This window comes from Schistocerca piceifrons, chromosome 2 (assembly GCF_021461385.2).
Source record: "Schistocerca piceifrons isolate TAMUIC-IGC-003096 chromosome 2, iqSchPice1.1, whole genome shotgun sequence".
NCBI lineage: Eukaryota > Metazoa > Arthropoda > Insecta > Orthoptera > Acrididae > Schistocerca > Schistocerca piceifrons.
The window spans coordinates 495,217,047-495,242,627 of NC_060139.1; the positions used below are offsets into that span (position 1 = coordinate 495,217,047).

The 25,581-nt window shown below is 38.8% G+C and overlaps 1 protein-coding gene across 2 annotated transcripts in view; it reads right to left on the reverse strand.

Moving 5' to 3' along the window:
* Positions 1 to 24,012, reverse strand: part of LOC124776594 (P2R1A-PPP2R2A-interacting phosphatase regulator 1-like) — a 66,589-nt gene extending 42,577 nt beyond the window's left edge. The window contains exons 1-3 of one of the 2 annotated variants that reach the window (XM_047251654.1): positions 23,128 to 24,012; positions 17,105 to 17,195; positions 4,182 to 4,367 (exon numbers count right to left, since the gene is read on the reverse strand). In XM_047251654.1, the coding sequence (XP_047107610.1) occupies positions 4,182 to 4,367; positions 17,105 to 17,195; positions 23,128 to 23,231 (381 nt within the window). In that variant the 5' untranslated portion in view covers positions 23,232 to 24,012. The remainder of the gene's footprint in view (positions 1 to 4,181; positions 4,368 to 17,104; positions 17,196 to 23,127) is intronic. The other variant, XM_047251653.1, reaches the window with a different exon arrangement.
* Positions 24,013 to 25,581: the final 1,569 nt, after the last annotated feature.

Genomic DNA, 25,581 nt, shown 5'->3' on the forward strand with positions numbered 1-25,581 from the left:
AGGAGGAGGAGGAGGAGGAGGAAAGGATGCAACAGAAGCAAAGATAGACAGTAGGGTAGATAGTCAATAATTTTTAATTCCAGAATCATCCTTTCCTTTTTATAGGAAAGGCTATCTGATGAGCGAGGAGAATGTGGGCAAGAATAGTTCATGCACTTGGGTGGTAAGGTGCAAGGACTCCCCAGATGGAGAGGGGAGCTGCAGACACCACAAATATGATTTGCCTTATGTCACAGAGACGTGTGACCGAAACGGAGAAACTGGAAACAGTGCATGAGAGGTGGGATACAAGGCTTAACATTGCAATGATAAACCATAACTGTGACGTTCTCTGGAACAGTATCCCACTCAAAAGCTGGGATAAAGCACCAGTATCAACATGATTGTCCTTTGGACCTCTCTGGTCTTGCCAGATGAAATGAACACTGTGCCATGCCAGATCAGTCCCAAGTTCCTCGTCAGATTGAAGGCTGAGGCCCATGTGGAAGATAACGCCCTGGGTCATATTTAAGTACTGATGTGGAGTAATGCTCCCAAGGACGTCTCACAAGAATGTCTGCCACTCGCAAGCACACAGGGAAGCCAACTGACTGGCAGAAGAGTGTTAATCAGTACAGAACCAGATCACGTTACTAAGTGAGTCAATTTCACCAAACTTGTCTGTTACATTCAACAAAAAGGAGAGGTTTGGAAGTGGCAAAAGTCTCCCTGTCTGTCCTGTAACAAACAAAGTAACAAGAAAAGGGTTTCATTCCAAGCCATCGGGTCTGGACCTCTTCCCAAGTGGTGTCTAGGGAGGTGAAGGCCAAGGAATCAGAAGTAGGAGCATAGAGAGAACCATTCCTTGAGACAACTGTGGGAGAGTGGCCAGAAGTGTCAGCTTAGCACATTTCATGTGCGGGGCATCTGCTTGATACCACTCAATCTGATCAGGGGCTCACCGTGTTGGCACCACCCAGCTGCGGCAAGGGCTGCCTGGCACAGTGGTCATTGATGAAAGTTCCAATGCTCCAAAAAGATGAGCAACCACTCCAAGAAATCCATGAGATGGTGACAGCTCAGGTACCAGAAGTGCAATCCTTGTGTTGTCAGGGGGCTCAACCAGCCAAGTATGTAACAGCCCATGTTCTTCTTCAAATGGCTAACACTATGGAAACAATTTAGAAAGGGAGGTCAAACCCCAAGGGGAACCAGAATAAGCTGAAAAAAGAAAAGAAAGTGGAAACACGAGACACACACAACAGAAAAGAAATAGCAGAAGTGAGGGATTAGTGGGACTGTCATAAAGGGAAACATGAAGTACAAAGAGGGGGGGGTGAAGGGGGGGGGGGGGGGGGGGAAGAAGCTAGGATGGGAAGGAGAGTGGATATGGGGAAGGAAATGTAGCATGAGAGAGAAGAAAGCTGCAATAGCTTGGGGCCCCATGCGCACCACCCTGCGAAAGAGCTGTGAGCCCCATGGTCAGTTCAATCATATGAAATGGGATTTCTAAGAGCCGTGAAAGGATGTATAAAATTAGATAAATAAAAAATGTAGCTATTAAGTGAGAATTAAAAGTTGAACCACTAAATGATGTAATAATGAATAGTTAAATGGGAGGAACATGTCAGAGAAGAAACTACAATGAAAAGCAATCAAATATGTACAACATGGAAAAAAGTATTGGAACACCCAAAAAGATACGGTGGTGGTGGTGGTTGCCATAATATAGAACGTGTGTGTGCGTGTCTCATAATCTATGCTTCTGAACAACTCCTTCTTCTCCTCCTCCTCACTGAGTTTCATAAACACAGCGCAGACTTTATACTTTGTAACTTTCTATTCACTGCCATGTAAGTTTACTTTTATATAAATGGTTTTTACATTTTTAAGCTTCAAAAGTTTTCAGCATATGTTAGAATGGTACAGGACCTACATAGTGCTGCAGCCAAGTATTGAACATTCTCTTGACAAAACTTGCGACCTACAGTAATACACTCAGTCCAGAGCTGTGTAGATAAATTATGATCTTCTCAATTTCCACAAAATTGGGATGGAATGGAACCAGACTTGGACAATGGTGAGGTGTACTGGATCACAGAAAGTGACCAATAGAACATAACGATCGTCATTGTCACCACCACCACCACCACCACCACCACCACCACCACCACAATCATCATAATCACCATCACCATTATCATAATCATCATCAGAATCACCACCATCACCACAGCACTGCAATGAAGCAACGTAAAGCTTTGTTCATCGACTTGGCCCAACACTGGAACTCTAAAATAAGTGTCGATCTATCTGTCTTGCTTATTCAACATTGCTGCAGGTCGGACTGATGGCATGCGTGCCATTTTTTGGCTCCTGTTACCCAAAAACAACAAATGTTGTGAACTGCAGTGGCCACGCTGACATGCTGAGAGGCAAAATATTGATACAAGATACAATACTGATTTCCACATAATGAGGAAAATATGAAGAGCAACTACTCTAGTAAGAGATTTTAAAATCTGGGTAGAGCTCCAACAGGCAATGTCACATCTCATATTTCTACAAGACAATTTCTGAGCACAGGTGGCAAGGAATGTGCAAGATGCCTTGTAAAAACAACAGGTTAGCAGGTTCACTAGATATACCATCCATCAGTTATTTCATAGAACGGCTGGTCCACAACGTTCTTTATATCAGATTGCGGAAAGTGTTGGATCTGTGTAGACACACGAGACTTTCGTAAAAGACAGGCAGCCATAATGTGATGTTAAACCACACTGGATCCAGGTGGCATTCACACAGATAAGATTAGTTTTTGATATGTCAATGTGCAGTTATAAAATTGGAACCAAGAAAGATTAAAATTACTAAGGATTTTCAGGCTACTAAGGATTTTCAGACAACCAATGTTACTACCTAATAACATAGAGGAAGCCAGAAAGCAAATAATAAGCCCAAAAAACAGAACTACAGGTATCATCCGAAAACACTGGGATGACTGTAGCAGACCCACTAGAAGTAAACAACATAACAGTAAGCAACAAAAAATAAAAGTAGTTAAACAATTTAAATGCCTAGGAGAAACTATAGAATTTTAACAAAAAATGTGTCTTGCAAGGAAAAAAACTAATAAAATGATAAAGGTTCGAAAACTAACATGGTCCACATACAATAAAAAATGTCTATCAATCAACAACAAAAAATAAATTTAAAAACATAAGACAATGTTTCAGCCAGAGATAACACGCATGTGAAAATCTTTTTAAAGTCACTTAGAAAAACAAAATCAACAAAAGCCTAGAAGTACAGATAAGAATAGCTAGAATATGCATAAATAAAAAATATAAAAAAGGAGGGCAATTGAAGATAGTGCCAAATTAAATGCTGCAAAGGGGGATGGAGCCTATTATAGCTACGAAACATAATAAGATGAATTCTTTCTTTGGCTACATCAAGAGGACACCTTAAACTAGATTAACAAGAAAAAATATGGAGAAACTCTGGAATTTGAAACAAGTAGGATGAATCAAAGGAATCAGAGAGGATATGGAAGAACCAGAAATAAGCCTGGATGATTTGCAAAACAAAACAGAAAATTTTAAGAACATGAAAATAAGATATAAAGCAAAAATAAACACAGTAAAAGGGTCCTGACGGCTGAAGAAATATAGAAACCACTGAGGATGGTAGCACAGGAAGTAGAGAAGAGGCGACTAATCTTGCAAACTTGAATATGACTGTTCAGAAACGTGGTTACAGAAAAAATGAATATTCTTACAGATGTGGAGAAACAAATTTATGAGAATGGATGGAAGGAAGATTAAGATGAACCATCCTGTGAACAGCATGGTCATTAGGGATGGAGCATAAGTTCTGATTACAAAATTATGGGGGGGGGGGGGGGGGCAGAAATTGGTTCAGGAAGTATCCTGGTATTTCGCTGGAGCAATTTAGGGAAATTGTGGAAAACCTAAATCTGGGTGTCTGGATGTGAATTTGAACTGTCATGCTCACTAATGTGAATTCAATGTGCTGCAAGGTATCCTGTTATAGTTCAAATAATACAGTGAACAGTACTTTTCTTTCCTTTAAGTCCTAACATCTTTTATTTTCCTGTTTACCAAACAAAACGGGTAATCTGCTATTAATTTTGAGGACAAGGGTCGAACAAAGAAGATTTGAAACCTCTCGAGCCATACCTTACACATTGATGATGATGTTGACGACGATGGGGATCCGGGAACAAGTGTGAGATCTTCCCATGACTGTGACATCTGCATTGCTGAATGTATTTCACGCTCATGGGCTGCCTCACGGTCAAGGCATTCTTCTTGTCGTAACTGGCTGACACGTGGAGTCAAGCGAGGACCTTGTAAGGCGCCGCTCTGCAATTCAATAAACAATTAGTAGTAGTTGTCCATTCAAGTTCTGTTGGCACACAAAATTTTCAGAGATACTGACATGAAATTATACACCAATTAATTCAATGAACATGGTTTTGCATCTCTACTTTCAAGTTATCCATGAAAATTGGATAGGGTTAAATGTTTGCCTATTCATTTAAAAATCATTTAACTATTTGCAAAAGCAGTGTGTTTTACTCATACTGTTGAGTTCCTGTATAATGATGACCGAACACTTTCCATTCTGCTGAAATGAAGTAAATTATTTACAGATTTCTCTGTGGTTTTTGTTGAGGTTTACAATTTTTGAAGCATTTTTCTACAGCAGTTAGAAACAGCAGTTAGAAAAAGTTAATATCAGCAATTTCTTTACTTGATTTTTATACAATTTACAGCATAAAAAACACTATTCCATCCAATAAGAAGTATTCACTAGTGATTTACTGTATCAGTCGTAACTTATATAATGTAAATATGAGGTTCCACATAAGCACTGTATTATTTATTCCCGTCTCTAAGAAAAATTCAAACACTAGTTTCTGCACATACATAAATTTCCTTAGGAAAAAACTACTTACATCTCTGCAACATCTGGCACTACTGATACTGTAACCATGAAACAGATCTGTAAGGCACACTATGTAGACACGAATGTCCCACTAATGTTGAAAGCAATATACTAACCAATGATTCAGTTTGACAGCAACAGCCCAAAATCGGTAAACAATGGCAGTTTGAGGAAATAGGTAGCAATACGGCCATGACAGGTGCCAGTAACTGATTAGTTAGCAAGTAATAATCAACCAGATGCAGTACTCATGAAAGATTGACCTACACAAAATATACTCTTGTAAGCAAACAAGAAACAGCACCTGCACTCAACTAAAAGGCAACTAAAGTGATGTTTTTGCTTTGTATATGCATCTGACAGATCATGAGAGATTTGTAAATAGCCTGATGTCCAGCTACTGCCACTGAGTCTCCAGGTACTTCATAGAGTGCATAGAGGGCACCACCATTTGTCACATGATGACGATGGTATGCCTATCTTTCGAAGCTGTCATCATTCTCGATTAAGAGTAATCATCATCATCATCATCATCATCATCATCATCATTATCATTTAAGACTGATTGTGCCTTTCAGCGTTCAGTCTGGAGCATAGCCCCCCCTTATAAAATTCCTCCATGATCCCCTATTCACTGCTAAAATCGGTGCCTCTTCTGATGTTAAACCTATTACTTCAAAATCATTCTTAACCGAATCCAGGTACCTTCTCCTTGGTCTTCCCCGACTCCTCCTACCCTCTACTGCGTGTAACATGACCCCACCATCTAAGCCTGTTCGCCCTGACTGCTACATCTATGGAGTTCATTCCCAGTTTTTCTTTGATTTCCTCATTGTGGACACCCTCCTGCCACTGTTCCCATCTACTAGTACCTGCAATCATCCTAGCTACTTTCATATGCGTAACCTCAACCTTGTTCATAAGGTAACCTGAATCCACCCAGCTTTCGCTCCCATACAACAAAGTTGGTCGAAAGATTGAAAGGTGCACAGATAACTTAGTCTTGGTACTGACTTCCTTCTTGCAGAAGAGAGTAGATAGTAGCTGAGCGCTCACTTCATTAGCTTTGCTACACCTCGCTTCCAGTTCTTTCACTATGTTGCCATCCTGTGAGAATATGCATCTTAAGTACTTGAAACCGTCCACCTGTTCTAACTTTGTTCCTCCTATTTGGCACTCAATCCGTTTATATTTCTTTACCACTGACATTACTTTCATTTTGGAGATGCTAATCTTCATACCATAGTCCTTACATTTCTGATCTAGCTCTGAAATATTACTTTGCAAACTTTCAATCGAATCTGCCATCACAACTAAGTCATCCGCATATGCAAGACTGCTTATTTTGTGTTCACATATCTTAATCTCACGCAGCCAGTCTATTCTTTTCAACATATGATCCATAAATAATATGAACAACAGTGGAGACAGGTTGCAGCCTTGTCTTACCCCTGAAACTACTCTGAACCATGAACTCAATTTACCGTCAACTCTAACTGCTGCCTGACTATCCATGTAAAGACCTTTAATTGCTTGCAAAAGTTTGCCTCCTATTCCGTAATCTCGTAGAACAGACAATAACTTCCTCCTAGGAACCTGGTCATATGCCTTTTCTAGCTCTATAAAGTATAGATACAATTCCCTGTTCCACTCATAACACTTCTCCATTATTTGCCGTAAGCTAAAGATCTGGCCCTGACAACCTCTAAGGGGCCTAAACCCACACTGATTTTCATCCAATTGGTCCTCAACTAATACTCGGACTTTCCTTTCAACAATACCTGAGAAGATTTTACCCACAACACTGATCAAAGAGATACCTCTGTAGTTTTTACAATCTTTTCTGTTTCCATGTTTAAAGATTGGTGTGATTACTGCTTTTGTCCAGTCTGATGGAACCTGTCCCGACTCCCAGGCCAATTCAATTATCCTGTGTAGCCATTTAAGACCTGACATTCCACTGTATTTGATGAGTTGCGACTTAATTTCATCCACCCCAGCTGCTTTATTGCACTGTAATCTATTGACCATTTTCTCCACTTCCTCAAACGTGATCCTATTTCCATCATCATTCCTATCCCATTCTACCTCGAAATCTGAAACATTACTGATCGTATTTCAACCTACATTGAGCAATTCTTCAAAATATTCCCTCCATCTGCCCAAGGCATCCACAGGATTCACCAGCAGTTTTCCTGACCTGTCCAAAATACTTGTCATTTCCTTCTTACCTCCCTTTCGAAGACTGCTAATTACACTCCAGAATGGTTTTCCAGCAGCTTGACCCATAGTCTCCAACCTGTTTCCAAAGTCTTCCCAAGATTTCTTCTAGGATGCTGCAATTATCTGTTTGGCTTTGTTTCTTTCTTCAACATAACTTTCTCTGTCTACCTGAGTTCTAGTATGTAGCCATTTTTGATATGCCTTCTTTTTCCTTTTACAGGCTGCCTTGACTGTGTCATTTCACCAAGCTGTTTGCTTCATCCTACTTTTACACACTACTGTTCCAAGACATTCTTTAGCCACTTCTAGTACTGCGTCCCTGTACCTTGTCCATTCCTTTTCCAATGACTGTAATTGACTACATTCAACTAACTGGTACCTTTCTGAGATCGCTGTTATGTACTTGTGCCTGATTTCCTTATCTTGAAGTTTCTCCACTCTTATCCTCCTACATATGGACCTGACCTCCTGCACTTTCGGCCTCACAATCCCAATTTCACTGCAGATTAAATAATGATCAGTGTCATCAAAGAATCCCCTGAATACACGAGTGTCCCTCACAGCCTTCCTGAATTCCTGATCTGTTATTATATAGTCAATGACAGATCTGGTTCCCTTGCCTTCCCAAGTATACCGGTGAATGTTCTTATGTTTAAAAAAGGAGTTTGTGATTACTAAGCCCATACTGGCACAGAAATCCAAGAGTTGTTTCCCGTTCCTGTTGGCCTCCATATCCTCTCCAAATTTACCCATAACCTTTTCATACCCTTCTGTTCGATTTCCAATCCTGGCATTAAAATCACCCATGAGCAGAACACTGTCCTTGTCTTTTACTCTAACAACTACATCACTGAGTGCCTCATAAAAACTATCCATCTTATCTTGATCTGTCCCTTCACAATGCAAATATACTGACACAACCCTAATTTTCTTGCTAGACACTGTCAGATCTATCCACATCAGTCGTTCATTTACATACCTTATTGCAACTACGCTGGGTTCCATTTCTTTCCTGATGTAAAGCCCTACACCCCATTGTGCTATACCTGCTTTGACTCCTGACAGGTAGACCTTGTATTCTCCCACTTCCTCTTCTTTCTCACCCCTTACCGAATGTCACTAACAGCTAAAACGTCCAGCCCCATCTTACTTGCAGCCTCTGCCAGCTCTACCTTCTTCCCAGAGTAGCCCCCATTGATATTAATAGCTCCCCATCTCATTACCATTTGTTTGTCAAGTCGTATCTTAGGAGTCCCTGGTTTGTCAGTTAGAGGTGGGACTCCCTCACCTCCAAAGGTCCGAGGCATTTTGCTCTGATTGTTGGCAGCATCATATTTAAAGTACCAGGGAAGCAGGTTGCTAGCCTTACTTGCCCCGAGTCCCATTGGGTTTTACCCCTAACTGCTGAGGGACTAACCGGCGGATTTGGTAGTCTTTGCCATATGAGCACAAAGGTGACCACGACTCAGAATATGTCCGAGATGCCCAGCCTTATTCCAAAGTAACTGGTATCCCGACTGTCGGGACCACTTACTTGGCCACTCATACGTTGCCCGTGGTTCATGAACTAGGACATGACTACAGGAACCCACACCATGAACCACGATTAAGAGTAATCGATTGTCATTTTGCTGGCGCAACGTCGACATCCATATTTTGTCCAACTTTAAAACTTCCTCTTTTCTATTGAAATTATTATGGTGTTTGTGAATCTCTATTGCTCCTCTATACATGCGCACACGATAATGGGATGTTTGTGCTAGAACACTTGTCTCATTTATACATCGACCATGGCCTCTCAGCCCGGAAGTTTCAACTGAAGACAACACCGGCCATGAAAGCTTACATTGTATGATTAAACGCCTCTATGGGGAGGAAATGTCAGTTTTGGTCAGCAACTGGAGGGACTGCGCAAGAAGAAAGCACAGCAACTGTGTACGCTTACTTTCCTGCTACACTGCCGGGACACTGCGACAGTGCCGAAGTTTCTGAAGGCGAGGAGAATGTTTCACTCAGCGCAAGCGAACCTTATTTACAACTGCATGCTACAGGAACCTATTAGGCAGGAGAGGAAATTTGATGGTCTACAGAACGGTAGAAGTGAAATATCAGCTGTTGGCAAATCACGAACTGTGATTAACATGTCTGGGAGAGAACTAACAAAAGAGGAACATTCAGTTCTATCAAAAGGAAGCAACTTTGCAGTCACGTCACTACAGGTTCCCACAGAGGACATTATAGCGAATGTGGAGGCAGGAATCCATTTGTTATCATAGCATTCCGTGGATGAAATCAGGACTGAAACAGCCAGGATATTACGCCAAGCGAAACCACCTACGAGCAATTTGTCTCAAGTGGAAAGGAGGGCACTGAGGGAGATCAATGCGGATAAGAGCATTATTGTACTTGCAGCTGATAAAGGAAATGCTACAGTTTTGCTGAACACTGAAGATTATCACAAGAAGATTAGTGACCTTTTGGATCCCACTATGTATAAAAAGCTTCAGATGGATCCTACAACCAAAATATTGAGAAATACCAATCAACTGATAAAACAATCTTCTCTTTCTTCAGATGATAATAAACAACTCCACAAAATGGAATCTTATCCACCCAGACTATATGGACATCCAAAGGTACATAAACCACAGGTCCCAATGAGACCGATTGTGAGTGCTATAAGATCTCCAACACAAGAGATGGCCAGATATCTCGCCTGCTTGCTGCAACCATACATTGGAAGAACAGACAGTTACATTAAAAACTCTGTGCATTTTATTGAAAAACTGAGGGAGATTAACGTCAGCCCAAGTGATATTCTTGTGAGCTTCAATGTAGTGTCATTGTTTACCATGGTGCCTGTAAACGAAGCTACTTCATATATAGCAGATATTTTTCCAACTGACATAGTGGCTTTATTTAAACACTGCCTGATGACAACTTATTTCCAGTACAACAATGAGTTTTACTAACAGATAGATGGGGTGGCGATGGGAAGCCCTCTCATCCCAGCTGTTGCTAATTTATTTATGGAGATCTTCGAACAGCAAGCGCTGCAGACTGCCAGTAAATATCCAGCTAAATGGTACCGCTATGTTGATGACACATTTGTAGTGTGGACTCATGGTGAAGAAGAGCTGCGTGTCTTCTTGGTGCATCTGAACAGTATTGACCCGAAGGTACAGTTTACGATGGAGAAAGAGAGCAACGGTCAACTCAGTTTCCTGGATGTGTCAGTAATTAAACGGGTGGATGGGACGCTGGGCCACAAGGTATATAGAAAGAACACTCACACGGATCAATACCTCCACAGGGAATCAAACCATCATCCTAGGCAAAAAAGAAGTGTCACGAAAACCTTGGTGGACAGAGCCAACAAAATCTGCAAGACAGCTTACTTGCAAGATGAATTAAATCTCTTACGGTCAGCTTTCATGAAAAACGGATATACCAGCAAGGAAATTGATCGAGCCCTCCATCAATGAAGAAAAGAAGCCAGAAGTGAAGAGCAACAATGGTCACCTATTGGAAAAGTTTACCTACCATTCATTAATAAAGTCACAGACCGTATCAGGAAAGGTCTGGCCAGGTATGGGATCAAAACAATCTTCAGACCCACCAAGAAGATTAAGAATATTTAAGAACTGCAAAAGACGCCTGACACCCCCTAGCAACACCTGGGGTATACAAAATTCCATGCAGTTGTAGACAAGTACATACTGGAACAACGAAAAGAAGTGTAAACACCCGCTTAGCCAAACATAAAAGAAACTGTCGCTTAGGACACATCGAAAAATCGGCCATAGCTGAGCATGTTTTTCAAGATGGGAACCATGAAATTAAACTTAATGAGACAAGCATTCTAGCACGAACATCCCATTATCATGCACGCATGTATAGAGAAGCAATAGAGACTCACAAACACCATAATAATTTTAATAGAAAAGAGGAAGTTTTAAAGTTGGACAAAATATGGATGTCGACGTTGCGCCAGCAGAATGACTATCTATTACTCTTAATTGAGAATGATGACGCCTTCCAAGGATAGGCATATTGTCAGCATCACGTGACGAATGGTGGTGCCCTCTATAAATGCAAGAGTACCTGGAGCCTCAGTGGCAGTAGCCGGACGACCTCAGAAGATGTCTGTCACAGATGGAAATTTTATACATCACCACTGCCTCTGAGCCTGGAAGTTTCAACTGAAGAGAACTCTTGTGTAGTTTTTTTTCCCTGTACTTCTGAAGACGACAATATGTCGTGTACAGGCAACTCATTTAGGTGCAAAATGTAATGGTTAATTACAATGAGTAAATATAATCAGACTGCTGAGAATGTCTATATCTATACTTTGTTTTTTGCTCAGAGGCAGCTCGCAGAATCACACATGAAACATTTAGCATATGATTCACTGTCCACATCACCCCCCCCCCCCCTCCCCTTTGTCAATGGTATACTGGGTTGAAATATATGCGTTGCGCTGCCCAAAACAAATTGTGTGGCATGGTCACTGGCAGTGAAGAATAGTTGTGTCCGGCGTTCTTGTAGAACTACACATATGTAGGCCTAGCGCCTCAGTGTTAACTCAATCTGAAGGCTGGCTTTAGTCTGTCAATGGATATTGTGACTAAAGATCCATTGTTATCAAATGTTTCGTCATGGTGTACCAATACTGTGTATGCATAATTGTATGGGGGTTGGACAGGTTTTCTAATAATACCATGCCCAACAAAAATATGTTTGTATGACAATCACAGGAAACAAATGGTTGTTGAGCAGAATTTTCTTTGGAAATCACAGGACAACACTTACGGATCAGTGAAGATTTTACACAAAATCCAAGTCTTCAATAATACTGTTTGACGTGTCTGTAACAAAGTCTCCTGAAAATCAACGTGTCTGGCCATACATTGTTGCACTGAGATCTTCTTCGAAGGCTGTTCAGAGGCTTAGTAGACAACAATTAGGCTGTCAGTTCAATGCTCTGTAGCATGGGATCGAAATGAAGCCTTTAACTGCCGATGAAGTTGTTCCATAAGATCATTAGGAGTGGCGTAGTTGGCACAGGTTCAAACATGGCTCATACCTAGCAGTGCAGACAGTGCTTTAAAAAGAGACGACTAACTGGTTGCCCTGATCAGTAGCGAAATGACGAGGAACGCTGATTATCAATAGTAAATTGTGCAATGAAGTCCAGACACTATAAATGGCATGGTGATGCCTAGTCTGGCTTCTGACAGGAAGCAAACAAGTGACTTAGTGTCTGTGAGAAGTGTAAAATGTCTACCTTCAATCCTGCATTTAAACTTTCTGACAGAGGTATTTGCTACATAGAGCTCCTAACATACATTGATCAATTTGCTTGTGAAAGCGAAAATTTCTGTTTTGCATACATTGTTGTAACATGGCTCCGACTGCAGCTGACGGAAAGTCTACCATAACCACCAGATGTTATTCAGGAAGAGGATGAGCTAATAATGCAGCTTCTACAGTTGCAGCTTCCACTTTGGCCAAGGATATATTAATTTCTTTTTATTAGTCTATTGTAGCATACCTCCAGGTTTAGGCAGACGTTTTAGCATTTTACTGAGAGTGCTAGCAACAAGGTAAGATTGCACACAAAAGTCTCCAAAGTTTGTTAAAGCCAAGAAATGATGTAATTCTTGCATTGCACTGGGTTGGGAATACTGAGAAATAGCTTCCACTCTGTCTTGACATAGCGTGGTCCTTGTGTGCAGGAAGGGTACCCCTACAAATCACTAAATCATGTTCTTGTAGCATAATGAATATTTGCTACACATGTGCTAGATGCTCTGTCTCACAAGGTGACATTAAAAGCAAATCATCAAAGTAGATTTAACAGAACTCTAAGTCTCTGTATACTTCACCCATGACGTGCTGGAAAGTCTGAGTGGCACTGCACTGTCTGAATGAAATCGCACAAATTCATAAAATTCGAATTGAGCACAAGCAGCAGTTTTAGGTATATCCTCCCACACTACTGGTATCTGATAAAAAGCATGGATGAGGTCAATTGTAGAGAAGACAGTCTTATGATGAATGTGCATAACAAAGTCTTCGACATGTGGCACAAGATAACAATTAGGTACCGTTCTGACTTTAAGCTGATGACAGTCCCCACCTGAGTGCCAGCCGTTATTCTTCTCACTAATTATTTGGAGTGCAGAGGCCCAGCTAATATTTGAAGAGTGACAGATCCCTTGTGTTAAAATAAAAGAGAACTCTTGCTTTGAGGTCTTTAGTTTCTCTGGATGCAGACAACAAGTCAATGTGTGAATATCATTGGAGGGTGACTCACCTGTAATCTGTTTCATGCCAGCATTTTTGGCATGGCATAGGTGCCTGTGACTGAACAACTATGTTGTAGACTCAACTAGGAATTGAATTTGAAGATGCAGGAGGAGACTGTAGACTGTAAAAAGATAAGGGATTCGCTCCAACATCAGGTACAGCACATCAACAACAATGAATTTCCATATGAATTCAAGCAAAAATTTGAAATTTAGTTGTAAGTCGATGCAGCCATTAAGTCTCGACGGTAACCCATTTGCAGTATACAGGCGATTGCCATCAGTATTCTGCCATGGAAGAAGGGTAAACTAAGAGATCAGCACTTGTGTCAATGAGAAATTACCGTTTATTAGAGCCTTCAGTCGATCACTGTCCTCTCTGAAATCAGTCGCATCACTCATGATTCCAGAGGCACTTCCCTTGTCAACTCCGCTGAGCTTCAGCTCAAAATTTTTTGTGATACCAGGAGAAATTCTCCCTGGTGGATAAATGATTGTTCCTGCTGGAACAGAATTGCTGCTGCAATGCACATGTGGAGCACCATGTTTATAGGACGACAACTTGCTCTGACACTTCAGATACTGTTTGCAGTACTTCCAAAGAAGTCTGTTTTGACAGACAGTTGCACCACTTGTTGAGGGATACATATCTCCTACTCAGTCAGCAATTTGAGTGAGAGTGCCGAGGTCACTAGAGCGAACAGTAAGTATTTTTTGCGCATTTGCAGCTAACCACAATAGCCAAATACTCTGCGGAATATCATTGTTAACTGCATTGCCTGCCAATGTGTGAAGATGAAGTAGTTGAGATTGTGTGCAGTTGCAGAGTTCTTCAGTGCAAAGCAATTTTTCAAGTCACTTAGCTTCTGAGTAGGACAAGCACGTGCTTCATAGAGGTGTATTTTTATTTTTCAGTGCTTGGCGGCAAAGCTAGGAATCTAATATTTCCGTAGCCATTTGCTCATTAACTGCAGCCACCAAGTACTTATTATTGGTTTCCAGCAATGGTGATGTGGACCAAAACAAATAGGCTCTCAAGTTGGGCAAATCACAGTACTGCATCATCTGACAACAAGGGCAGAAGTTTCACCGAAATGATTACGGATCACATCTGCCACTGTTAAGTCCGCACTTTTCATGGTAAGCACTGATTAAAAAAAATGCAGTTGCTTACAAGTGATTCTGCACGGGAAGATTGACGCAAAAATTTACATGTGATGCATTTTATCGTTCTAGTGCACAGTTAAATTTTTCCAGCGTGTTATGTGATCGTTCTGGCGCGATTTAGATACTCGGGGTCACCTTACAGTGTGTCAAAGTGCAATTTACTTAAACACACAACATAACAGTTAATTACAATGAGTAATCTTAAGTGTTCTTAGCTCAGAGGTAGCGCAGAGAATCAAAGCGGCTACATTGCACGCATGAAATATTTAGCAGACAATTCATGGTTCATATGATTTCCAATACATGGATTGCTAGTTGGTTCCTCAAATACATGTAAAAAGCCATGTCTCATGAACTGTTATGAAACTCTTTAAGAAAACTGGGCTATTCATCAATACAGTCCAAAGATAAGAATAAACTTACTTTCACCATTCCTTTCACTCACCAGACAAATCTTTTGGTATCATTTTTTGTAGTCAAGTTCCTTATGTTCAATTTCTCAGTTAAAGTGTTTTGAACACTTTCTCTATTGAAACGCAAAATTTCAGCAGCACCACAGACACTAAATCTTCTGTCTTTCTTCTCAGACTTTTGCAACATTCTCCTAGATAGTGTATAAGGCTAACCATCTGTTGTCAAATTCCACACAGTCCTTGTCCTCAGAATATCTTTCATGCCATTCAAAGACATGCGTGGTGATTGTTATCAGCATCTGACAGTTAAAAAAAGTCTCTGTTTCACAGAAGGGTTTGTATTTATTCACTTTTGTATATAACACTTTATGGTAGAGTGTAAGGACATATCTAAAGTCAACTGCTCATCCATTATCACTGGACTGACTGAGCAAGCTGAAGGGCACAGTGCAAGATTGTAATGCACTAATATGTTCTAACAAACAATTTCTCTGTATAGGGAGCAATCTTTGATTACGGACAGAACTTTTATAACTAATCCCTGAAACTACCATCGGTTTATCTATCTGAAAGTGGCCAATGCCAGACCTCATGCTCTTCCTAATCAAAACATTAACCTCAGTGCCCAAAGATAGTGCAACTTTAACAGTATATAACACCTACTGAAATATGCTGAAGGTCTCACTACAATCCTTGAGGACAAAAAGTGTGCATTTCACTTACGTCATAAACAACTCTTTTTTTATGCTTATATCAACCTCTCCAAAGCACCATAGCCACAGAGATACTCTCTCCTAATAATATGTTGGATTAACAACTGAACTAAATTCTACAGTGCTTTGACTGCCTATCACTGTGGTCTTAAATGATTAATTCCTTGAACTCTTTCCCACACATTGCAAGGTGACATTTAATTTGCTATTATTAGCTATGTAATATCTTAGTCCACTCTTATATTCCTCTTCTCAGATTTACTATCAAAGTTTGCAGTCTTATCTTTGAGCCTGATGCAAGAATTGCCCAATAAACTCTACCACCACTTCCTACTGAAGTTGTGGTAAGAGTGTTATAGACAGAAATGAATGCCAAACTAGTTGTTTACAAACTGACTGCAAAATGGTGCTGGGCCATTTAGTTGTGGAACATGAAGCTGGTACAGCATTGCTCCTCTTACCATGTAGTTACACGATCTATGTCAATTGGATCCCTCTTTCTTACATCAGTTCCTCTGAAACGTGTGGCTGGAAGCTGTTCTTCCATAACATCCTCTAACTTCCCCTATTACTTGTTCCCTCAAACCTCTCCCAATCTAATGACTTCCATTTTTGTCTGCCCTGTTTCCACTTTCCAGCTCACTTCTCTACAACCTTCGTTATTCATGTTTTTCTGTTTTATTCTATTTTTCACATTTGTCATTTATCACTTCCACTTTTCTTACCCCATTAGTTGCTCTTTTTTCATTTGTTTTTCCTCTTGTGTTCCCAGGCTCATCACTTCCTCCCAAATTAGCTTAAAACCCACTATGTCAATGTTTCTGAGGTCCCCCATCATCATCCATATCACTTCCTCCCTGAAACAGTCCACAAATAAAACACTAATGCCCCCATGTTCAGTTCTGTGAGGTGAAAATTGTTTCTTCATATCATTGTGTTAGTTTTTTAGTGTCCGTAACTGTGAACATTCCTCTAATAGTTATGTAAATTTATATGCAAAATGTGATTATCTCTGTAATTTCTATTACACTAAATAATTCCCAAACAGTTGGGCATTTAAGTCTAGCACTAGAGAGAAAATGTCACAATTATTTGGTGTACGGCAAATGAAACCAAAATATATGAAATGTTCACTCTAGGTGTGTGCATTATGCAAAATGAATCTTCCTAATACTAAATATCATCTCAGTACCAAATCCAGAAAACAAAAATAATCTCCATCAGACATAAAACAATTACTTCAGCAATCTGATATATATTCCAAATATTTATTTTTTGTATCACCAAATAGTCTGCATTGCTGGTGCACCCATAAAATACTTACACTCATGTTATGTACTGGACTGAAACTTGCGCTGAAACGACGTGTCCTGGGCTGGCCCGCTGAAAATATGCTGCCAAATGGGCCAGAATCCCTATTAAACACAAAGAGAGAAAAGTTTGATTAATGCTCACAAAATGGTCCAATTTACTTTTTTGAAGCAACAAGAATTAGTTAACCTGGAAGCTGTAGAACACGAGCAGTGTAAGAAAGTAATCATTAAAGACCCCTTTATTGTGTGAAAGTGTATTAAGTATTTACAGCTCTTCTGTCCAAACGTATTTAGTGAGTTTTCAATTTGTTAACTTGTCCTCATTTCTAACTACATGCAAAGCACCCAGCAACCTTACCAGAGCTCTGTAAAACTGTTGTTGCATAATTTCTAATTAGTTGGTATAAGTATCAGACTTAGCCAGTTTTAAATATGCTGATAGAAGAAACTTTCATTACCAGTACTATCAAGGGGGAAGGAGGAGAAATTTTGTATGTGCTGACTAACGTGTCAACATGTCCCTCCAAAGTGTCTTGGGGAATCAGGGCATGTGACTATTGGTGAACTGCCCAATGGTGGGTGTATTAAACTCGTTAACTCTCTAGGACGCCTTATTTTCTGGTTAATGAGATAAGTAGCTGTTTGGTTTGACTTTACAAAAATGTAAAGTTTTTGTGGCTTTGTCGTTAAGTAATTTCATGTTTGTTAGTTCTATCAATAATGAAATGATCAGTCCCTTAAGTTGACTCTGCATTTACTTTCCATTGATCACAAACTAAATAATGAAGTATATTACTGATTTTTCTTATCGGTGTGTAGGCTACTGTTATTTCCACAGGAGAATAGGAAAATGAAAAAGATATAAAGTGATAGATAAATATAAATACAGTAAATTATGTAACAGAGAAACTGTACTTCATAAAGGTGTATTAATTATAGTAACAAAAACTAGTGTGCAAAACCGAAAGTCATTTGATATAGAGCCAATGAAGTTCACAGATTGTCTCGTAGATTAAGAGTTTTAGAAACAACCTTATTTAACTGGGTGAGCAGAGGGAGAGTGGTTGGAAGATGCTGAAATAGTCATTTAAAAACTACTTCTAAAACAAAAGCACAAAGATGTTAGACCTAATTGGGTTTCATAAAGTATAATTTAACAATTGAAAAGTGTACATTCTAATAATCAAATGCCTGCACAAATTACATGAAAATGGCACAACAAATATATCTGTAGCAGAAATTAGACAAAATAAGCACTATACAGCTCAAGAGGAATATTCAATACTAGTTATCAGCTTTGATCTGTGACGTACTATTAATGGCTAATGTGTATGTGTCTTCACAGTTTAGTCATTAGTTAATGAAGCCAAGGAATATGAAAACTAAAAACTGGGTTGCTGTGACAAACTGATCTTCAACATAGCCCAGAGTCTAGGTAATGTTAGAAGGTAACTGTCATTAGGGAAGCCAACAAATGTGAAAGCAAAAAAACTTGGTTATGGTGACAGACTGATCTGTAGTCCGTTTGAAAAAACGATGCCACTAATATCATGTTATAATTGCCACACTGTTTATGATATTTGTTGGGTGTTTCCTGCGTCACTGGACAAAGATCACAACTAGGAACAAATACGTCTCATTATCCAAGCCATACTACGCAGTGAACTTTGAATTATAAATACTTAAAAAGACACAGGGCGACAAAAATAAAAATAAAAATACATGGCTGAAACCCTGGCATTTAGTAATAATAATTACTTGTTTGCGAAAAACACAGTTCAAGAACTCACATTTTCAACATCAGAGCTCGCATTACCATTCTATATTAGATCAAATTGTACACAGAACACAAAGTATGTGACCACTAATGTAACATCAAATCAAAACAACTGTGTTAGGAGACTTACTTCTGCCCTTTCATAACTTCTGATGAGAACCAGTTCGAAATTAAGCAATTATAGGCTTCAGTCTTCTGAGAAAATAGTGAGCAATGGTAGTTTTATTTTACTGCAAGTAATCAATTCAATACTATTTGGTCCAAATAAAATTATAGGAAGCAATATACCATAAAGAAAGTCTGAAAATAAAATGAGTCTATCAAAGTTTGCGTTCACAAAGCTTGATGGGTAGTAGCTGTCTGTCTGTCTAAAGACTTGGACAATAACCACGAAACACTTAGGTTTGTCATGATTTAGAGTTCTTTACACGATTGAAGGCAACGGAATACCACCTGCAACTGTGCTGTACCTAATATGACACTATTTTCTTCGAACAAATGTTCATGGTTAATGACCACTTAATTTTTCAATCTTTTCAGCAAGCTCATTCTGTCATGAAAGATGCCTCGTTGTTCGCATCACATTCTGAGGAGTAAAATATTTTACCAGTCACTAATACATTTGTAAGGCTAAACCAACACTTAAAGACTGAAACTTCCTGAGAAATTAAAATCTTGGGTCACAGTAGAAAATGGAAATAGCACCTTGCCTTCTGTAAGCAATACCCTAATCGAATGAGTTATCCAGGTATGAAGAGATACTCGTGATCAGATCAAGTCCTGGTCCACTACACAATTTTAATGTCACAAATTCTGAAAAACAGTGCACACTTTGCTGCAAAGTAACATTCATTCTTCATACTGAGAAAGCTGGAATGGAGGATAGATTTTCTTCCTATTTATTTCATAAATTATTATGGTTATTTTCAATTTTACTAATATTGTTCACACTGTAAGGACCAATTTCTTTTGGTGCCATCTGTGACAACTTTTCCACTCATAAGCAAATTAAGATCACCACCATCACCTCTTGCTACAGTTTTCAATCACTGCATCACTGGCAGGATCTGCTTGGAATACAAGTCACTCAATCTTCTCTAGTTTTCCATCACTTTCCTGTCACACTCTGGCCCATTCCTCTAGACTCTGTGGAAGGCTTTGTTCCACTCCTTTCAGCCACTTGTTCCCTGGCTCTCCCCTTGGTCTCTTGTTCTCCTCCAGTTCATGCAACTTTCTACGCATCCTCATCTCATGCATTCTCTTCACATAACCTTCCAATTTTAATTTTTCCTCCTCAGTCTTCTCTTGGGATTTTTCATATGTTATCTCCCTAATATTTCATCTTTTCCATTTCTGTTAAACCTATCCAACGTCTCAAAAACTTCATTTCACTTGTTTGTAGATATCATGAAGTTATCAGCTTGACTTACATTCATACCTCTGTTGGTCTTCCACTTTCCCACAAATTATACTCCAGAGGTACTTTATACTTTCCACATTTTCAGCTGTTCCCCACCCAGTGTCATGTTTAGTACTGGTTTATCCTCCTTTCTAGTTACGAAGTTCGCCCTTCTTTGCGTTAATTTTTGTTATACTCTTATACAAATTTTTGCTCTGTGGGAAAAGGTATTTTACATATTATTCACTAACAAAATGAACATATTTTCTGAATAATCCATAAAGGTTTCTTTCTTGGCAAATAATATATAGCGGCCGCTTTTTGCATTTCTCAAGCTGATGTAGAAAATAGAACCATAAACGCACCAAAATATTTATTAGAGATTTTTCAAATAACGGAAGTTAGAGGTTTTTCTATTATTTAACATAAGTGTACCTAGTAGTTTTTTATTTGTAATGAATGAACAATGAAAGACTGTAATAATCCCAATTCTAAAGAAAACAAGTACTGAAAGCTCTGAATGTTATTGTACTATCAGTTTAATAGGTAAGCCATGGTTGCAAAGTACTAACTTGAATTATTTACAGAAGAATGAAAAACCTGTAGAAGCCGATCTTGACAAAAATCCATTTCAGTTCAGGAAAAATGTAGGTGTTAAGTTGCATAGTGCTCAGAGCCATTTGAACCAAGAAATGTAGGAATGAGCAAAGCAATAGTGACCTAGCGCCTTATCTTAGGAGATAGACTGAAGAAGGTAACCCAATTTATGTCCCATAATGGATTCTGAGAATGCTATTGGCAATGTTGACTGGAATACACAATTTGAAATTCTGAAGGTTAAATGGATGAAGTACAGGGAGCAACAGGGAACAGTCTCAGAGAGAGCAAAGGACTGAAGAGCAGTTGAAGGGAGTGGATAATGCCTTGAAAAGATGTTATGAGATAAACATCCACTAAAATAAAATAAGTATAGCTGAACGTAGTCAAATTAAATTAAACAATGCTAAAAGAATTACACTGGGAAAGGATACAACAAAAGCAGTATATGAATCCTGCTATTTGAGCTTCAAAATAGCTGACAATGGATGGAGTACAGAGAATATCAAACACCGACTGGCAATATCGAGAAAAAATTTTCTGAATAACATAAATCTGTTAACACTACTTTTTCTGAAAGTATTTGTTTGGAGTGTAGCTTGGTGTAGAAGTGAAATGGAACAATAAATTGCTCAGACAAGAAGAGAACAGCAGCAGTGGTGCCATAGAAGAATGACAAATATTGGCTGGGCATATCAGTAACTAATGATGAAGTATGATGAAGTATGGAATCGAACTGGAAAGAAAAGAAATCCAGTGAACAACTTTACTAAAAGTAGGGATCATTTGAAGTAGCAAGATATTGTCTCTTCGTCTGTTTTGCAATGGTGGGATGTTTGATAGCTCAAATAGTAGAGGGAGACCGAAGATTGATTACAGTGCGCAGGTTCAAGAGGATGTAGCCTGCAGTAATTATGCAGAGATGAAGAGGCTTGCACAGAATATCTTACCACGTAGAGCTGTGTCAAAACAAACCTTCTCACTTAAGAAGGAAGGAAAGAAAGAAAGAGAGAGTGTTTTTGTAATGCTAGTTAAAAATGTGTTTTAATACAATAATTTGTGACCCATTGCCTATGCCTTGTAAATAATTCGCTTAATCTAAATTTCAATGTATTTTATCCCTTTAAAGTTTGCAGTCATGTAAGATCATTAGCTGATGATCGGAACCAGGCTAAAAATCAGTGATTAGGATTAAATTGTATGTCAACAGGTGACTGCTGACAGTATGTCATTTGATATGAGCCTGGGAACTCTTTAACTCTACATATAGTTAATTATTTGCATGTCTCATGGATCACAATTTCAACCTTATGTTGGTAGTTAATTTTATTATTCAGTAAATTCTTAATATCAATGGGTGAGTACTCACAGAATACCTCACTCCTTTCTGTGCTACATAAGGCTGGGTAGTGGACAATATAAATCATTTCTCCTCCTAGCATTATATTTAGAAATGTTACTCGCAATGTGATCATGTAATGTGAAAACTAAAGAACTCCTGAAAGATATTCTTCTGTATATCTACTTGTTCAGTAAATTACACTTACTGGCATGCAGGGCAGCAGATAGCTTTCTGTTACTCAAAATAATGTGTGCTAGAAGTCTGTCCATAAAATGCATAATTTGCCCTCTTAATGTACATCCCACATGAAGAATGACCACTCCACAAACTCCTAATGAGATGTTAAATAGTTGTGCACAATCCTTGTCCCTAGTAAAATGAAACATTATTCTGAATGTGAACGTTGTGCAAGATCACTTTTAGTATAAATCTAGATAATAAAATAAGTTATGACATAAGTTGTGTATTCGATTACAGAAATGTCAGGCTCATATAACACATGAATTCAAGATGTGACTGTTTATTTTGTGCACCAGACTAATTACAGAAATCCTTTACGGTTACTTATATCTATTAATTTATAAACACACCATTACAAAAACCTTTATCATTACACCTGACAAAAGTAAGTAAGTAATTAATTATATTTCTTGGTAGTACAACTTTTCTGTTAAAACCATGGTAAAAATGTTTACCTGTAATCCGTTTACACTAGCATTATCTGTCTAATGTGTATAATTTTTACGTTAAATAATTAATTTCTTAATCTGATGATGCAGTGACTGGAGTCAATTTCTAAACAAATATATTGGGGAGCATTGTGCTGTAAGTACCTACATTATACGTGATACTGACGATTCTTTTCAAACAGGGCAACATTTAGGTACGAAATATCATGAGAGGAGTGAACTGTACTCACCTTGCAGACGATGTTGTGGATGCTGCCGACATTGTGGTATTCAATTCATTTATCATGGGAGCGCTGCTAGATCTTTTTAAACTAACTGGTGAATCAACATCCATGTTTTTATAATATCACAAAACATAGCCCATCGACACCTAGAACTTCTAGCATTTGTTCACAGCATTAGGCCGACCTCCGTCAAGTACAGAATTAACTAATAATTTCACTTATTTACCAGAGTTAAGCACACAGGTACAACAAAAACAGCCTCTTTAAGGTGAAACTAACTCGACAAACTAATTTGCATTAGGTATCACCATTCATTAACACGTAAAACACAATCTAACTCTATCACGTCGCAACCCAAGTAATCGGCTTCTCCTCAGTAACCACATTTTACTGATGTATTGTAAATATTATACTCGCTGCTAATGGTTTAAGCAATCGTTTTCATGTAAGTATCTACGAATTATTTTTTTATCGCCGGACTTCAACTATAAAAGCAAAACTATTCATCCTATTGCCCCCTTCCTGATACTATCCAGTCTCTAAAAACACTAGATCTTTCGTCGTAGGTGAGTTTGCTCCGTCACGAACATCAAGCCCTTTCGATCACAAATGATATCCGAAAATTGTTAGAAAACTCAATTTTTATTTCGTGTGACGAAAAAACCAATAGATCTTTGCTAGCAGGTGATCACAAAGCGTGGCACTAAATTTGGGTTGATTCAGCTCTAAATATGTCGGTTACGACTCAACGCCAGTTTATGTATCTGTATAGCTAATGTCAAATTTAATATTCTGGAAAATGTAGATTTATGTACGCTTCGTTGCAAAATCTAAGTTTGTTATTCAAGTAAAATTTAGAAAAAAAGCAATGGTAGACCGGAACGCCTGACTGCGACAACTATACTGACGGCGCCCTTAACAGCCGGTCTGTTAACAATTCTCTGGAGGACCACAAAGAGCTATGAAACGCTTCCTCGCCAGAAAAAAAATTTATGAAACGTGCCTATCGTTTCAAATTGAATATTTTAGAAAACCAAATCCAGTATAATATTTTGCTACTGTGATTTCCTGTCTAATGGGAATTGTTTTTAGTCCATGAAGATTATGAAAACGAGCCTTACATTAACGCACTGTAAACTTTTTTCGGTTGCCTTAAGTTTCAATGCAGATACGTTCCCTTAATTTCGGAACAGTAGACTGGGAAACTGCGTACCGTTTTTACCTATCAGGATGTCCCGCTGGGATTTTCTTTTCAATTAACTCGATTAGACAAACGGACCTATTTCATACATCTTAGTCTTCTTCACAATAGTGGTTTATGACCTATTTTTACACAATGACACTATTTGGGATCTCTAAATGCTAAAGTACAGACAAAGCCACGTTCGACGTACTGAATAAAGATTTGCAACAGCTAAAAACTAAAAATCTGAACTTTTCTGTAAAGCTGCCCAAGTTTTCATTGTGGCGGTTGTAGCCTTTATGGAGGAATATCGTGTTTTAATCAGGTGCAGCCCTAGTCAGTTATGCAAAGTGTGCACCATACCTAAGCGCCGACCCCAGTGGATGCTGAAGGCTGATCACACGATCCATCAGTAAGACAATTGTTAATTTGTACTCAGAACTAATATATTCCTAATTTTATTTTATATGTAGACATGGATAACAGATCCTTTTATAGGACTGCCTAGATTCCACAAGCTTATGATACACATATCTAAGTGAGCTCTACTTTCAATAATTCTGACACTGGAAATTATAGTATACTGTGATGAATATAGTTTCCAATTTTGTGTGGAGAGGATAGGATTGTCATGTCTAGCTGGAATCTCGTCGGGACACTCTGAGATCAGAGTATAGGAATGAAGGAAAAAACGTGTTTAATATAATCACTTTTTATTCAGAACACATGGAGTTTGTTGCAGCAGAAGTAGTTGGTAAAACATATTTTTCGGAAAATTTCCCATTCTTCAGCAATTTTTAGGTATTAATAAAATTTCACATATTACTTATTTCTAAAATTCCAAGCAAGTCAGCTCGTACATAGTCAAACTGGCACTGTAAAACTAATTCCACAGTCCCTGGCAGCAGTCGTTTTTTTTCACCAGTCCTCTGGACCGACAACATCGAAAATGCTCTTTCTACAGTGGTGTTGTGTGCGAGAATAGAAAACAAATACTGGCATATCTTAGCAGTTGGCATTTACGTTCAGGATTTTCGGTTTCGTTAGGAAAGTAAATCCACCTTTCTTCCACAGAGTGCTTAGACTTCCATTCTTCCCAGTCCCACTTACTTTCTAAAAAGCTCTTCAGATACATACATTCCTGAAAACAATTGTCGCCCGAAATCTTCACAACATATTTATCCATGCATATAGTAGTGTTTTCAATCATCAAATAATTTGGAGTTTTAGGTAGCGTCATCCAATCAGATACTTGATATTTATTAAAATGCTAAAAT